This window comes from Oratosquilla oratoria, chromosome 24 (genome assembly GCF_046742065.1).
Source record: "Oratosquilla oratoria isolate Oo_2021 chromosome 24, ASM4674206v1, whole genome shotgun sequence".
NCBI classification, from domain to species: Eukaryota; Metazoa; Arthropoda; class Malacostraca; order Stomatopoda; family Squillidae; genus Oratosquilla; species Oratosquilla oratoria.
In genome coordinates this window covers 17,564,138-17,582,610 of record NC_134800.1, presented here as the reverse complement: position 1 = coordinate 17,582,610, position 18,473 = coordinate 17,564,138, and the positions used below count along the sequence as shown (strand labels likewise).

Here is an 18,473-nt window from a genome sequence, read left to right as displayed (position 1 = left end):
GAACTGATAAGCTGTTTGTTATCTGTCCTGAACGCAGGCATTAAACGCTTGCTTTGTACATGATCCAACTACGTCCTGTTTGATTACTCGACCTTTGGCTTGGTATCTCGAAATTGATTTTCTCTTTCCTCCTCCGTGGGAAGACATTATCAGCGACGGAGACTTTTTATCTAGACCCTGTCACATCTTATGACGTCATTGATTAGGAAAACATGACGATACAGAACGAAATCACTGTTGTGACCTGTGTTGAATTATATATTTTACTGCTCGTAGAAGAGCCATTGACCTTAAACCAGCAACCTCCAAAAGCTTCACTCACTCCACATAACTCTTTCTCAGACAGAACAGAAGAAAATCCGTAATCAAACCACCCACAGTGGTCTCCATCGTCATGTTCCTTATCTCTGATCCGGACATTGGTCTCTTCATTGTGGCATTTATAGACCACCCCGCCGTCCTCCCTCCCTCTCTCCTCTGAGTATAAAAGACGCTAGCGGCACCAGACGGACAACCAACAGTTCGGGCATGGTAACAGACACTCTTTTCCTCTTGCCTGATACATCTCAGTTATCCTCGTAGATCCTCGACACCTACTGTTGCTGCCGGAATGGACCTTGCCAAAATACTCTTAGTTCTTCTCGCCTTCACGCACCCATCAATGTCCACTGGAAATCCGCCTGTTACGGATGCCGACGTTGCCAGATTATCCGGTCTGCTTGAGGACCTTGCATCTCGCTACGGGGATGTGAACGACAAAGTAACAACCAACCAGATCACCATCCGGTTTGTCGAAGCCACATTGAATCGTCTTGTCAGCGACAATGCTAAGCTCAAAGCGTCCGTCAGTCTCCTGGAGGAAGCCGCATCTCAAAAAGCCCAACTGCAAGACATAAGCCAACGACTCGCTGCCATGGAAGCCTCCAACTTTAAACCCAGAGATCTCGACATCCCCTGCTCTCTCCCCTTCACGGAAGTGTTCGGTCGATGCGTGTACGCGGATTCGAGTAAATCTGGAACGTGGGAAGAAATGCGCCAACATTGCAGAACCATGGACTCCGATTTAGTCATCATTAAGTCAGCAGATTTCATGTGGCATTTGATCCGTCACCTACGCGAAATTGGTCAAGACAGAAGCGACTACTGGGTGGGAGGCCATCGCAAAAGCAACGCAGCGCCCTTTCAATGGGTGGATGGCAGCCCTATGAAGATTGGCACGCCTTTCTGGGGATATTTCAACGACTACAAAAATCAGCAGCCCTATGACGGTCGAAACGAGCTATACGTGTGTATGTATGGCACAGGCCTCTATTTCTTCCACAGCTGCCATCTTAATCATAAACAACCGCCCATCTGCCAGAGAAGGTGAAGTCAATGACTACAAACAGTCGGTGTTCATCGACGTTCATCTTGTCAGAATTCTGTTGTCCGAGTCAGTTATTCCAAGAAGTCACAAACAATACGTACAGTGCTGCTATTTACATCAAGGTGATGGCTATATGCAGCAGATTTGTAGATATTTCATATAGTACTATTAAGAAGAGATGCTTAATAATTACGATTAGTTGGTGTCATCTTATGGACACATCATATATCACATCAAAAGAATATACATGTAAATGGAAGGAAAGTAATGAATTGTATTTTGTAATGTCACATACCATGGGTATGCCCGAACGTATGAAACGACATGGCGTCACCAGCCTCTGCATAAAAAGATGACATTTCGTCCTTAACATTTGCTTATTATGTGACTATTCTTGATCATATTGGTACAAACTTATATTTCATATTACAATTTTTTCCTATTTCATCCATATGTTTCTATTGCTTTCTGATGTGCCTTATCAAAATTATATGTACGTGTGAAAACTATGCGTGGTATTTTGATCGACGACGAGTTCTGAAATAGGTTCCAACATAGTTCCTCGTCTGTGGGCTTCTTCCGAAAATTTCTCTATTTCAGACATATTAGTCACACTTCTTGTAAGTAATCAGATCGTCGCCGAAGATTAGCAAAGTTCCAGAATCTAGCATATCAAGCCTCAAATCATTCTAGAACCAGCGAAGACGAATAAAACAACATCGCATCTAAACTCCGAAATTCCACATCTTTGTTTCTTATCTATACCGAACTCGAAGTGAAAATAGGCACACACGCAAGCTATCTATAAAAGGTCCTTAACCCTTCCAATAGAGTACTAAGAGCTTCAAGTTTTCATTAATAAGACAGAAAATTATTTTCAGTGATTAAAATCCTTTTAAACATTCTTCGCATGAAAAAATATTGTCAAACAGTGCGCTTGCTAAGTCTTCTAATATTAATTTGCATATTGATTATATCACATAACTTACTGTATGTACTTGAATATCAAGTCAGACAGTATCATAAGTGATATTGCAGATATCAACTATATTACATTTAAGATGGTGATTATTTTTCTGTGTTTGGTTGGAAAATGTTCATGTTTTAGTACAGGTATTACAACATTGAGAGAGAAGATTAAGAAGCAAAAAATTTTTTTTTCTTTCATCACTCTCAGTCTAAATCTAAATAAAAATCCGAAAACATACCTTCTGTTTCATTTGAATATCTACTGTCGAATATTCCTGCATCAAGACCAAAATGAATATCTTTATCATTTATCTTTATCATCTGGTCCCTCATACAAGAATGTATCCAAAATCAATTGACGAAAAAAACTAATTTTTGTCCCTCGTCTCCGCGACACCTGTATCCGAGTGATCACACTTTTTCCACAATTGGTATCATAGCCATCCCACTTAAGAAGATGTGCTCGTGCACTCAGAAGATGGACGTGACTAATCACTGGTCAGTTGTAGTATATTCGCTATGACCAGATTTATAAAGAGAGGTATGTCCTTGTGGAAATAAACAAAGAAACAAACATGCACAAACAAGCAAACAAACAAATAGAAATAAAAACATACCAAATGACACTCAGGAGTGAACAACTTGGATAGATTTCTATCTTCGTTCGAATTGTTACTCACTCACACGAAAGACTACTATCTAAACTTGGTTAACATAGGAAATTAATTAACTTAGTAAACTGGGTTAGAAACTGCTTGAACAATCATAAACAGCGAGTTATTATGAATTGATTTGTTTTTACCCGGAAATATATGTCAGGTGCAATCCTCATGATTCTGTTCTATGGCCAGTTTTGCTCATACTATATTTGAATGACACTGACGGTGGGGATAAGTTTCCACAATTGCTGATGATACTAAGCTATGTGTAATAGCAAATGAACGCTAGAATTAATTGGATATATATTTGGACAAACTAACGAAATTGATATCAAATATAATGTTATGTATATAAGCAAAAGAATATTTAGTATACATACACATTATTTGAAAATATATCAACAAAAGAAACAATAAAAAGAACTTTGGTGTAAATATCGCTAATGACTATGAAATACATAAGCATTGTATTTCTTCCTCGGAGAAAACACAGGACACTGGGGTTGAAAGCGTCCATTTTTGACTTAAAATGTCTCGTTAATATCAGCCAATTATAGAGATCATTGATCCGTTCATACTTGAAATATGTTGTTTGTGTAGGATCCTCAGATCTTACTAAAGATACTGATGGATTAGAAAGATTGCAACGGGAATCCACAAAACTTAGATTGAATATATGAAACAAAGCACAGCAAAACTGCTTAAATGTTTAACTTAGTTTTTCAGAGAATAAAGAGGAGACGGAGGTGGTACAAGTCTTTATGGTTTGGAAGAGAATTTCCAACATCAAAAGATAGAATATTTCCTCTGTATACCGTAACAGGATTACAATTGATGGTCTAAAGCTGTCAGGATGTAAATTTAGATTCGAAATAGGTAGAAACAAATTTGCCACCTGCTTCCTCAGTAAGCTGCCAATTGTACGTTATAGATCGATAGGTCTTCGCCCTAATTATTATCTTTGATCGTAATAATGCTCCACTAATTACAATTGTAAACAAAGATATTATCACTAAGTTCTCGCTCTTTCCTTCTCTGAATACAAATTACACGAGCAATATCGTAAGGATGACCAGCAAATCAGCTACGATACTAAAGAAGGAAAATGGAAGTCTGCGTCCATATCGAGACCGACGGTTCCCTTGCTTTTCCTAGCGATACATCTCGGCGATCCTCGAAGGTCTTCGACAGCTCTCACTCATGTGGCCAGCATAATTCTTGCCAAAATTATCTTTGTTCTTGTCATCCTGATATACCCATCAACGTTCAGCGGAAATCCTCTCGTTCATGATGCCAGATTTGTAAGTTTATCTATCCTGAATGAGGACCTTGCCTCTCTGGAGGGGAGATCTGCACGAAATAGCAACAACCAACCAGGTCACCATTTAGTCTATTTTCAACGAAAATACTAAACCGATTGTATCCGTCATCCTCCCGAGTAAAAACATTAACAAACAACTTACAGCGGTCAAAGCCTTGAACCGACTTAAGGAATTACATCCAGCGTCCATGTCTATATCTGGGTACGCTGTAACGGACAGTGACATCACCTGTTTGCTTCCATACACAGAGGTGCTTGGTTAATTTTCGCCTTTATTTTTTTTTTCTGTGAGTCAGTGGAAGGAAAAGACATAATCTGTGACCCCAACTTCTTATCTGCAATTTTGATTATAACACATCTGATGACTTTGTTGATAAGAAAGGCATGGCGAGACAGACCAAGATTATGTAAATGTTGGGATTGGTGTTCAGTAAGAAGTTGTGCTATGGTCGCTACTTGGTCATTAGCCCCAAATTAGCATCACCCAAGCGTTACAGAAAAATCTGTTTTAATCGTTCCACCTCACGTACAAGAGAACACTCTCGGAACTCGCATCCGTTGCTCATGACCACTTCAACTAAACCCTTATCTTTTGCGTAGATAAGCCTTCAACAACATCTTTATCACATCAAGTAAAGATCACCACATCACTCCCTCGTCCTCGCTCCCTCCCCACCTCCTCTGAATATAAATGATGTCAACGACGCCGTATGGACAAGCACAAACTCGGTGGTCATAACAAATCCTTGTCACCTCTCACTCTAGCTGCCGGCATGACTCTTGCCAAAAGTCTCTTCGTTCTTCTCACCCTGATGAACCTATCTTCGAATACTGTAAATCCACTTGCCACGGAGACAGACGGTGCCAGATGTTCTGGTTTGCTTGAGGATCTTGCCTAAAGACAGGAGGATCTGCACGACAGAGTATCAACCAGCCAGGTGCCCATCGGGTCTGCAGAAGCCACAGTAAACCGTCTCGTCAGTGAAAATGCTCAGCTGAAAGCGTCCGTCAGTCTCCTCGAGGAAACCGTTTCACAAAAAGCCCAACTGGACGATATAAGCTAACGGCTTGTTGCGGTGGAAGCTTCGAGCGCTGAGCCCAGACAGCCCGAAGGGATGACGGCTAAAGACACCGCCTGCTCTTTTCCCTTCACGGAGGTGTTTGGTCGATGTGTGTTCGCAGATTCGACCAAGTCTGGGATGTGGGAGGAAGTGCGGGAACACTGCAGAATCATGAATGCCGATCTTGCAGTCATAGATTCTACAGACTTTCTCTGGCACCTCATCCGTCATCTCCAGGAAACGAATCAAGATAGGAGCAGCTACTGGGTGGGAGGCCATCGCAAAAGCGGCACCTTGGCCTTCCAGTGGGTTGATGGCAGTCCTATGAAGATGGGCACGCCTCTCTAGGGATATTGGAACGACTTCAAACACCAGGAGCCCTATAATAATGAATCCGAGCTACACATATGTATGTATGATATAGGCCTATACTTCCTCCATGGCTGTAGCCTTAGTATGCCACCTATCTGTCAGAGGAAGTGAGGTCAGATAAAGGCTCCGTCCTCATATGGTGGTTAACTCGTCAGTCTTGTCGGCAACTACTACTTTCATGAAAGTTTGATTATTCCAAAATGTTGGAAAACACAAGGCATATGTTAAAGGAAATACTGAAAGGAGGAAATTTAGTAATTATGGGTGACTTTAACTGTATTATATATGTATATATATATATATATATATATACAGTATATACATATATATATACATATATGTATATATATATATATATATATGCTGGGAGGAGATGATAGTGAAGGATGGAGAGAACCTCTGGGGAAGCAAACTCCTCGACATGACCATTAAATACATAATGACTCAATGGGTAAAAGAGAATACCCGATATAGAAATATTGAAGAACCGTCGAGATTAGATTTAATATCTATGTAAGAGACTGAAGTTGTGGATAAAATTGAATACAAAACACCAATTGGGAAGAGTGACTATATACTAGAGCTCGATCTAAAAGAGGAATTATATCTGGGAAGAAACGAGACACATAGAAATGGAAGACTGATGTATAACAAAACGGATTTTGGAAAACTCAGAAAATTCTTTAAAAAGATTAGTTGGAAAAACTTCTTTAATGAAGAAACAAAAGAGGAAGAGAAATGGACGATATTAAAAGAAAATTATAACGAAGGAATAGATAAATACGTATCAAAACAAAACAGGAAAAGGTGTTCATTAAATGCTGGTACAACAAAAAATGTAGCGAGGCAAAAGATAAAAGAGACCAAGCTTGGAAAAGATGGAAAAAACGGGAAAGTGAAAAATATATAATAAACTAAGAAACGAATATATGAAAATACGCAGGGAAGAAGAAAAACAAAAACAAAAAAAAAGATATAATAGACAAATGTAAAGATCAATCTAAATCATTCTATAGATATGTAAATGGTAAACTAAAAAATAAACAGGAAATAGTGACAAGCAGATAAACAAAATAGTCGGAGAAACCTACAATTTACTAAGATCAATATATGTGGTTTTTGATTACTTGGATAAGGTAATGGTAAATGAAATACTAGTCACACTGACAAGACCACGATTGGAGAATGCTAAATACTATGGACTCCCAGTGCAAAGAAGAATATAAGGAAAATAAAAAGAATCCTAATAGCAACGACAAAGATGGCCCCAATACTTTCAAAATTAATATACAAGTAAAGATTGTCTAAACTGGAACTACCAACCCTGGAACAAAGAATAGAAAGAGGCTATCTATTAGCAGTTTACAGAATCATAAAGGGAATGGATGTCCTTGACAGAAAAGACTTATTAAAGTGGGATAAAAGAAAAAGGGAGAACGTGAAAAGAAACTCAAAAAGGGTAGTCATAGAAGAGATCTGAAGAAGAAAAAAACGGTTTTCCACACAGAATGATGGATGTCTGGAACAAACTGGACGAAACAATAGTGTGTGCAAACACCATACAATAATTTAAGAACAAACTAGATGTTGCGAGATACAAAGATGGGTCACTACGAGTATAGCTCCCTTTCCCGTGTAATAGAACTAGGTAAATACAACTAAGTGAACACACACACACACACACACACATACACACACACACGCACACACACACACACACACACACACACACACACACACACACACACACACACACACACACACACACACACACACACACACACACACACAAACAAACACACACACACACACACACACACACACACACACACACACACACACACACACACACACACACACACACACACACACACACACAAATTGGAAAATACTCGCACTCTGAGAATGAGACAGGTAATAAATAGATTGACTTTCATCCTGATAATATATCATATAAACAACCTTGTCTCACTGAAAAAAGGTTTCTTATCTGTTTTGAACGCAAGGACTACAACGCTTGCTTTAAACGTGTGCTATGTACGTCGTGTTTGATTACATAAGTATTGGCTTGGTATCTCGAACTTGATTTTTTTCTTCCCTCCTCCGTGGGAAGACATTATCTGTGACGGAGACTTCTTATCTAGAACCATGTCACATCCAATGACGTCATTGATGAAGAAAAAATGACGAGATCAAAATCATACCAGTGTTGTGATCTGTGTTGACTTTTAGATTTCATTCTTAAAGGAGAGCCATTCACCCCCAAACCAGCACTTTCCAACCGCTGCACTTACTTCACATAACTCTTTCTCAGATATAACAGAAGAAAATCAGTAATAGTATCACTCCCAGTGGTCTCCCTCGTCATGCTCCTTATCTCTGATCCGGATAAGACTCCATTGGTCTCTTCATGATGTCATTTGTAGACCACCCCCTCGTCCTCCTTCCCTCTCTCCTTTGAGTATAAAAGACGCTAGCGGCACCAGACGGACAATCAACTGCTCGGGTACGGTAACAGACACTCTTTTCCTCTTGCCCGATACATCTTGGTTATCCTCGTAGATCCTCGACACCTACTGTTGCTGCCGGTATGGACCTTGTCAAAATTCTCTCCGTTCTTCTCGCCCTCATGCACCCATCAATGTCCACCGGAAATCCGCCTGTCACGGATGCCGACGTTGCCAGATTATCCGGTCTGCTTGAGGACCTTGCCTCTCGCTACGGGGATATGAACGACAAAGTAACGACCAACCAGGCCACCATCCGATTTGTCGAAGCCACATTGAATCGTCTCGTCAGCGACAATGCTCAGCTCAAAGCGACCGTCAATTTCCTCGAAGAAGCCGTATCACAAAAAGCACAACTGCAAGACATAAGCCAACGACTCGCTGCGATGGAAGCCTCCAACTTGAAACCCGGAGATCCCGACACTCCCTGCTCTTTCCCTTTCACGGAGGTGTTCGGTCGATGTGTGTACGCGGATTCGAGTAAATCTGGAACGTGGGAAGAAATGCGCCAACATTGCAGAACCATGGACTCCGATTTAGTCATCATTAAGTCAGCAGATTTCATGTGGCATTTGATCCGTCATCTACGCGAAGTTGGTCAAGACAGGAGCAGCTACTGGGTGGGAGGCCATCGCAAAAGTGACACAGCGACCTTTCAATGGGTGGATGGCAGCCCTATGAAGATGGGGACGCCTTTCTGGGGACACTGGAACGACTACAAAAATCAGCAGCCCTATGACGGTCGAAACGAACTACACATCTGTATGTATGACAAAGGTTTCTATTTCTTCCACAGCTGCAACCCTTCTTATAAGCGGCCACCCATCTGCCACAGAAGGTGAAGTCAATGTCTACAAGCAGTCGGCGTTTATCGACGTTCATCACAAATCTGTTGTCAAAGTCAGAGTTATTCTAAGAAGTTTCAAATAACACGTATAGTGCTGCTATCTGCATCAAGGAGATGCCTATAGATAGTAGATTTGTAGATATTCCTTATAGTTTGAAATATTACAGGACCTATGATAGAATATACTTAATAATTACGATTAGTTGGTGTCATTTTATGGACAAATTATATATTACATCAAGAGAATGTACATGTAAATGAAAGGAAAATAACTAATTGTATTTTGCAATGTCATATACAATGTGCATGACTGAACGTATAAAACGACATGGTGTCACCAGCATCTGCATTAGAAAAAAAAAAAAAATGAGATTACGTCCTTAACATTTACTTATGTTTTAGTACAGGTGTTATAGCATTGAGAGAGAAGCTTAAGAAGCAAACAGGTTTTTTTTCTTCTATCACTCTCAGTCTAAACATAAATTAAAATCCGAAAAAAACCCTTCCGTTTCATTTGAACATCTGCTCTCGAATGTTCCTGCACGAAGGCCAAAATGAATATCTTTATCATTTATCTTTATCATCTGGTCCCTCATACAAGAATTTATCCAAAAACAATTGATGAAAAAACTCATTTTTGTCCCTCGTCTCCGCAACACCTGAGGTACTGCATAAATTCCAGTATCCACTTGTATTCGAGTGATCACACTTTTTCCACAATTGGTATCATAGCCATCCCACTTAAGAAGGTGTGCTCGTGCACTCAGAAGATGGACATTGCTAATCACTGGTCAGGCGTAGTATATTATTATGACCAAATTTAAAAAAGAGAGGAATATCCTCGTGGAAACAAACAAAGAAGCAAACACGCACGCACACAAGCAAACAAACAAACAAATAGAAATGAAAACATATCCAATGATACCCAGGAGTGAACAACTTGGATAGATTTTTATCTTCGTTCGAATTGTTACTGTCCCACACAAAAGACTACTCTCTCAAATCGATTTACATAGGAAATGAGGTAATCTGGTAAACTGGATTAGTAACTGCTTGAACAATCATAAACAGGAACATAAACGGAAATATATTTCAGGCGCGGTTCCTCATGATTCAGTTCAATCGCCACTTTTGCTTCTGAAGTCCATGCCACTGACGGTGATGATACTAAGCTATGTGCAATAGCAAATGATCGCTAGAATCAATTGGATATTTAAGGATATTTGGAGAAAGTAATGAGATTGATCTGAAGCGTAATGTTATGTATACAAGTAAAAGAATATTTAGTATATATACACACTATTTGAAAAAAGATAAACAAGATAGATGATAAAAAAAAAACTTTGGTTTAATTAATTATCATTAATGACCATAAAAATATAATCATTGTATTTCCTCCTCGGAGAAAACACGCAGGACGCTGATATTGGCAAAGTTGATTTCTGACTTAAAATGTCTCGCTAATGTTAACCAATTATAGAGAACATTGATTCGTCCATACTTGAAATATGTTATTTGTGTATTATCCTGAGATCTCACTACAGATATTAATAGATTGGAAAGAGTGCAGCGGTAAACAACAAAACTAAAACTGAATATAAGAAACAAAGCATAGGAAAACCGCTTAAAAGGTTTAAATTTATAAAGAGGAGACGGAAGTGATACAAGTCTTTAAGGTTTGGAAGGAAATTACCAACCTGAAAGTAGTCTCTTGTCGACGAAAATTCCAAGCTGATTATATTTGTCATCCTCCCTAGCAAAAACAAACGACACTGCGGTGAAAGCCTTGAACTGGACTCAAGGAATTAAATTCAGCGTCCAAGTGTATATCTGGGTACGCGGAAACAGTGACATCGCGTACTTGCTTCCAAACACGGAGGTGCTTGGTCAATCTTCGCCTCAGTTTTTTTTTTTTTTTTTTTTACGAGTCAGTGGAAGGAAAACACATAATCTGTGTTACCAACCGTATATCTGCAATTTTAATTATATCACAACTGATGACCTTATTGATAAGAAAGACATGGCAAGACAGACCGAAATCGATTGGTGTTCAGTACAGAAGTTACTATGATCGTTACTTGGGCATTTGTCTCAAATTATCATCACCCAAGCATTACACAAAAATCTGCATTACCGTTACTTCTCACGCACAACAAAACAAACACGAAACTTTGATCCCTTGCTACTTACCACTTCAACTAAACCCTTATCTTTCGAGTAGATAAGCCTTCAACATCTTTATCAGAACAATTATAGACCACCACATCACTCCCTTGTCCTCGTTCCCTTCCAACCTCTTCTGAATATAAAGGAAGCCAACGACGCCGTATGGACAATCAGCAACTCGGTTTCGGCAGTAGAATCAACAGACAAACTATAGCATCTGTGTACAGAGACTCGCTTCACCTCCAGCTTCTCCCTCGACTCATCTTGGTGGTCACAACAAATCCTTGTCACATCTCACTCTAGCTACCGGCATGACTCTTGCCAAAATTCTCTTCGTTCTTCTTCACCTGATAAACCTATCATCGTATACTGCAAATCCGCTTGCCACGGAGACAGATGGTGTCAGATCTTCTGGTTTGCTTCAGGACCTTGCCTCGAGACAGGAAGACCTGCACGACAGAGTATCAACCAGCCAGGTGACCATCCGGTCATTAGAAGCCACAGTAAATCGTCTTGTCAGTGAAAATGCTCAGCTGAAAGCGTCCGTCAGTCTCCTTGAGGAAACCGTTTCACAAAAAGCCCAACTGGACGATATAAGGAAACGACTCGCCGCGGTGGAAGCTTCGAGCGCTGAACCCAGACAACCCGATGCTGCGTCCAAGTGTGTTTCTCGCGAAGTGATGACGGCTAAGGACACCACCTGCTCTCATCCCTTCACGGAGGTGTTTGGTCGATGTGTGTTCGCAGATTCGACCAAGTCTGGAGGGTGGGAGGAAGTGCGGCAACACTGCAGAACCATGGATGCCGATCTTGCAGTCATCGACTCGGCAGACTTTCTCTGGCATCTCATCCGTCATCTCCAGGAAACGGGTCAAGACAGGAGCAGCTACTGGGTGGGAGGCCATCGCAAAAGCGGCACCTCGGCCTACCGGTGGGTCGATGGCAGCCCTATGAAGATGGGCACGCCTTTCTGGGGATATTGGAACGACTTCAAAGGCCAGCAGCCCTATGACGGTGTATCCGAGCTACACATATGCATGAGTCATAGAGGCCTATACTTCCTCCATAGCTGTAGCGGTACTAACCCACCTATCTGTCAGAGGAAGTGAGGTCAGTCAATAAACATATTCCTTGATCTTTGTAACTGATTCTATCACGCTAACAATCTGAGACAACAGTCTAGAGACTGTCTGTAGGGAGTAGAGTCGTTATCTTGGATAGCACTTTTGCAATCACTCTTTACATATTGACATATCACGTGACTTGAGGAAGTAAATGATATACAACCGTTCGTCGTGACTATGTGGCTTTTCATTCAGGAATTTATCCACACCAAATAAAGGCAATAAACACAGGAAATATATCTTTGTTTTAATTCTGACTTTCGTTTCCAGAGTGTATTAATATTACTCTCAGTGCTTCCTTTTATTCAACTTAACACTTTCCTTTTCCTACTGACGTCATAGCCACCGAGTTTTCTTCGTGCCCCATTGGGTTGCAGCTGGATATGCCGAACAATCACTTGTGTCTGCGTTAGTTTCGACATTCTGTAGATCAGAAGTACTCAAAATTTGAGATATCAGGAGGGGTATGATTACAGTGTTTTGCAAATATTGTTTTGATGAAAAGTATGAATGAAAGAAAAGCATATTGAGTGGTAGGTTTGGACGTATTTTTAATGTTTCCTGTTTAAAGACCTGTTTCTGTCTTTAGAATATTCAAAATGTGCTACAGAATAATTGATGATGATACTAGCCAAGGTGACAAATTTGATGCTCCTTTCAATTACACAAAACCTCCTGTAACCCAGGAAACCCACCTGTGGCCTCTTATCCTCTTGTCCCATATCATTACTAGAGCTTTTTGATAAGATATTCGATCATGTCCTCTGCCAATGTGTTAACAGATACGTAGAGAAGAACGATGTCCTCTAGAGACTGTCAGTTTGTTTTACGTTCACATCGGGGTGATGAAGACGTTTTCTCACTGATAGTGTAGTGAGCCCAAAGACCGCTAGACGATCGTCGCGGAAACCTGTAACTACATAAGTAAACATCAAAGAATGAAGAGAACTTTACACGTGATGCAAAACATACTTGCCTGGACGTACACATAGCAGCGGAAGAGATGTATCAAAACTTACGAGCAGAAATGCAGAAAGCAAAACCAACAGTACAAGTACGAAAATATTTCTTCAAATAAATAACAGGAACATCTAAGTAAAAGGTCTTGACAATGTCCTTGCGAAGCACATTGGACAGCACGCTGACCTAGACTACACACTTTCGCATTCAGGGATGGAGAGTTAAAGCTACGTTCGGCAGGCTATAAAACGTGGGATTTATCCAGGATTCGCAAGGGAATGGGATTCATTTCCTCGATCGAACCCAATGACATTTAGAAAAACAACACACACACACACACACACACACACGCACACGTACACATACATGCACACATGGTACATGTCTTTATTCAAAAGCTAGAAAATAGCCGCATTATGACAATGAGCTAATGAAAACTTTATATGTGAAGTAATTCGTAGATAAATATTTCTACCACATTCACAAATCAATGTGAAGCACTTAAACTGAGATACAATCATAAACACCAACTGTATTGGGGATAATACTGGTTTTGAATAGAATAAAAGGAAGCCTACCTCAAACAGAAAAAAAAAAAATCCAAGGAAATACCTCGCATCACATGGCTATCATCTTCAACAGTCATAATTGTGCATTATCATGACGTCTAGCCTCCAGGAACGATATTCTTATATGCTCCCCAGACAACACCAACAATCATGTCAGATCACAATAGGTACAATAATGAGTCAATATACCCAATATCAGTAAGGAATCATTTGAACATTTCTCAAACGTTATATTGTGTTTTCTATATAAGATGAAAAATATGAAGATGCACTCTTTCAAAGACAATCCTATCAAATAGTTATAATAAATAGATTGACTTTCTTCCTGATGTTATATGAACATTCTTATCGAACTAATAAACTGTTTGTTATCTGTCCTGAACCCAGGCATTAAACGCTTGCTTGGTTTTACATGATCCAACAACGTCCTGTTTGATTACTCGACCTTTGACTTGATATTTCGAAATTGATTTTTTCTTTCCTCCTCCGTGGGAAGACATTATCAGTGACGGAGACTTTTTATCTAGACCCTGTCACATCTTATGACGTCATTGATTAGGAAAACATGACGCTACAAAACGAAATCAATGTTGTGATTTGTGTTGAATTATATATTCTACTGCTCGTAGAAGAGCCATTCACCTTAAACCAGCAACCTCCAACCGCTTCACTCACTCCACATAACTCTTTCTCAGACAGAACAGAAGAAAATCCTTAGTCAAACCACCCACAGTGGTCTCCATCGTCATGTTCCTTATCTCTGATCCGGACATTGGTCTCTTCATTGTGGCATTTATAGACCACCCCCTCGTCCTCCCTCCCTCTCTCCTCTGAGTATAAAAGACGCTAGCGGCACCAGACGGACAACCAACAGTTTGGGCATGGTAACAGACACTCTTTTCCTCTTGCCTGATGCATCTCAGTTATCCTCGTAGATCCTCGACACCTACTGTTGCTGCCGGAATGGACCTTGCCAAAATACTCTTAGTTCTTCTCGCCTTCACGCACCCATCAATGTCCACTGGAAATCCGCCTGTCACGGACGCCGACGTTGCCAGACTATCCGGTCTGCTTGAAGACCTTGCCTCTCGCTACGGGGATGTGAACGACAAAGTAACAGCCAACCAGGTCACCATCCGGTCTCTCGAAGCCACATTGAATCGTCTCGTCAGCGACAATGCTCAGTTCAAAGCGTCCGTCAGTCTCCTGGAGGAAGCCGCATCTCAAAAAGCCCAACTGCAAGACATAAGCCAACGACTCGCTGCCATGGAAGCCTCTAACTTTAAACCCAAAGAGCCCGATACCCCCTGTTCGCTCCCCTTCACGGAAGTGTTCGGTCGATGCGTGTACGCGGATTCGAGTAAATCTGGAACGTGGGAAGACGTGCGTCAACATTGCAGAACCATGGACTCTGATCTGGTAATAATTCAGTCAGCAGATTTCATGTGGCATTTGATCCGTCACCTACAAGAAACTGGTCGAGACAGGGGTGGCTACTGGGTGGGAGGCTACCGCAAAAGCGACACAGCGACCTTCCAGTGGGTGGATGGCAGCGCTATGAAGATGGGCACGCCTTTCTGGGGATACATGAACGACTATAAAAATCAGCAACCCTATGATGGTTATAACGAGATATACGTTTGTATATTTGATAGAGGCCACTTTTTCTTTCACAGCTGCGGAAATGTTGATAACATGCGACCTATCTGCCAGAGAAAGTAAAATCAGTGAATGATTATGTTCTACTCGGGTTTGCACCAGATTTCATCAAGGTGCTTGAAATTCAGCTTGTTGTCATCAATGTTCATCTGTCAGTTATCTGCACCAAGGAGATGGCTATAGATGGCAGTTTTGTACACATTCAATATATTCTGATGTATCTCAAGACTTGAGGCAAGAAATACTAAACCCTTTATGATTAACTAATCACTCATATAAGAATATATCCAGAAGCAATAAATTAAATCATCACCAGAAAAAAGATTATTGTCTAATTTCAGTCCTTCGTCTTCGCGACACCTGGGGTGCTGCATTTGTTCCAATATCTACTTGTATTCGAGTGATCACAGTTTTTCCACTACTGGTATCATAGCCATTCCACTTAAGAAGATATGCTCGTGCACTCAGAAGCTGGGCATGGCTTATCACTGGTCGGTCGATCTATGTTCACAAAGACTAAAATTATTAAGAGAGGAATATCCTTATGAAAAAAACAAAAACACAAACAAACAGAAATAAAGCATACCCAATGATACTCAGTATTGGACAACCTGGATAGATTTCTATATTCGAAAGGCTACTATTTAAACTCGATTTACATAGGAAATGAGGTAATCTGGTAAAGTGGGTTAGAAACTGCTTGATCAATCATAAATAGTGAATTTTTCTGAATCCATTTGTTTTTAGCCGGAAATATATTTCAGGTGCAATTCCTCATGGTTCTGTTCTATGGCCACTTTTTCTCATATAATATATGCATGACACTGACGGTAAGCTTAAGTTTTCACATTCACTGATGATACTAAGCTATGTGCAATGGCAAATGGATGCTAGAATCAATTGGATATTTAAGGGTAGTTGGACAAACTAATGATATTGATCTGAAAACGTAATGTTATGTATACAAGTAAAAGAATATTTAGTACACACTATTTGAAAAAAGATCAAGATAAATAACACTGGGGAACACTCATTTTGTTGCATTTAAAAAAAGACTTTTCTATAGTCAACTTGAGTGTGCTGATTTCAAATCTGAAGTCGGGTTTTGTCTGCAAGCTACAGATTTTATGCAATTTGACATTTCTATTTATTTTTTAAATTTTCGTTGATATAGGAAATTGCAATATCAGCCACAATTCTTTTGTTCACTTGAATCTTAAAACAGTATGAAAGCCATTTCTGTACATTTATTAAGGCAAAAGAAACAGAACATTAACAGAACATCTATCCCAAAGTTAGATTAGCATCCTTCAGAACATCACCACAGCTGATGGAAGCTTATCAATTTCTTTGTGTATTTTTTTCAGGCAGGAATTTGTGTTTGTAACTTTTGCGTTTGTACATTTCATCTGGGCAATTTCGTTTAATGCTCCAGCAGTAGTCAGCCATCATACTTTTGTCCCAGCGCCCTTGGTAGCGTTCTTCCATGATCTTTAGGTCTTGGTGGAATTGTTCTCCTTGTTCGTCACTCACAGCCCCCAGGTTGTCAGGGAACTGATCAAGGTGGCTGTTCAAAAAATGAAGCTTGATGCTCATGTTGCACCCGAGATCACGAAAAGCGAGGAGCATTCTGTTCACAAGTTCACTGTAGTTCTCCGCCTTATTGTTTCCAAGGAAGTTCTGAACGACTGCCACAAAGGATAACCATGCTGCCCTTTCTAAAGCGGTCATCTTAGCAACAAACTGATCATCACGAATTAGGGTTCGAATCTGTGGGCCATCAAACACGCCTGCTTTGATCTTCTCAAATGATAACCCTGGTAAAGCTGTGATGATGTGTTGGAAACATTCACCTTCGGTTTCCAGTGCCTTGACAAATTGTTTCATCAAACCTAATTTGATGTGAAGAGGAGGAAAGATGATCTTATCTCTGTTTACAATTGGGTCTTGTATGATATTTGGCATGCCTGCTTCAAGGGTGTCACGAATAGGCCAGTCCTTCTGGACCCAATGTCTGTCTCGTGCTCGGCTGTCCCACATACAGAGGAAACATGGAAACTTGGTGAAACCTTTCTGTTGTCCAAGAAGAAAGTTGACCATCTTTAAGTCTACACAAATTATCCAATTGTGCTCATGATACTTTAATAAGTCCATGACCATTCTCATATCATCATAGTCTTCCCGCAAATGCACTGAGTGACCGACAGGTACTGCTCCATAAACATTGCCATTATGTAAAAGAACACACTTTAGACTGCGTTTTGAACTGTCTAAAAAGAGTCTCCATTCAGCAGGACTATAGTAAGGTACACCCAGTTCTTTGAGAAGCCCTGAGATGTCATGGCAGTAAACAAACTGTCTTTTGAAAAGAAGGTCACAAAAAGCTGGTCACGCTTTCTGAAATATGATACTTTAACAGAGTGATCAACAAGATTTCTGCCTTGTAATCTTGATGCCAAAAGCTCTGCTGCTTTCTTTGAAAGACCTAAATCCCGCACTAAATCATTCAGTTCAGCCTGGGGAAGAGGCTTAGGGACGGGGAAAGGTTCAGTGTCTGAAGAACAGTCCTCCGATTGTGAACACTTTTCTGACAATTCACTGTCACAACTGTCTTGCTGGCTTGTATCATGTCCAATGTCTTTATCGTCCAATGAAGGCAAGCCTTTGAAAACTGAAACAGGTACTTCTTCAGAGTGCGGAACAGGCCGAATAGCTGAGGGAATGTTTGGATACGTAATCTTATGTCGGTTTTTCTTCCCAACACCCGTTGTGTTTTCCATGCAGAAATAACAGTCAGTTACATGGTTGGTGGGTTCGCGCCTATCATTGGAACTCCAAAAGGCAGACCTTTGCGTTTTCCTTTGGTCCAGTCTCGAAGCATTTCCTGACAATT

The 18,473-nt window shown here is 40.4% G+C and overlaps 3 protein-coding genes across 3 annotated transcripts; all 3 read left to right on the top strand.

The window, feature by feature from the left end:
• The first annotated feature begins 4,979 nt into the window (after positions 1–4,979).
• On the top strand, positions 4,980–5,878 carry LOC143038497 (C-type lectin domain family 4 member C-like). The gene has a single exon (XM_076207742.1). The coding sequence runs from the start codon at positions 5,431–5,433 to the stop codon at positions 5,722–5,724; it is 294 nt and encodes a 97-aa protein (XP_076063857.1). The 5' UTR covers positions 4,980–5,430; the 3' UTR covers positions 5,725–5,878.
• A 2,348-nt stretch (positions 5,879–8,226) lies between these two features.
• On the top strand, positions 8,227–9,301 carry LOC143038496 (uncharacterized). Its single transcript, XM_076207740.1, has one exon. The coding sequence runs from the start codon at positions 8,339–8,341 to the stop codon at positions 9,095–9,097; it is 759 nt and encodes a 252-aa protein (XP_076063855.1). The 5' UTR covers positions 8,227–8,338; the 3' UTR covers positions 9,098–9,301.
• Positions 9,302–11,118: 1,817 nt separating this feature from the next.
• LOC143038228 (uncharacterized) lies at positions 11,119–12,751 on the top strand. Its single transcript, XM_076207238.1, has one exon. The coding sequence runs from the start codon at positions 11,580–11,582 to the stop codon at positions 12,375–12,377; it is 798 nt and encodes a 265-aa protein (XP_076063353.1). The 5' UTR covers positions 11,119–11,579; the 3' UTR covers positions 12,378–12,751.
• The last annotated feature ends 5,722 nt before the right edge of the window (positions 12,752–18,473 follow it).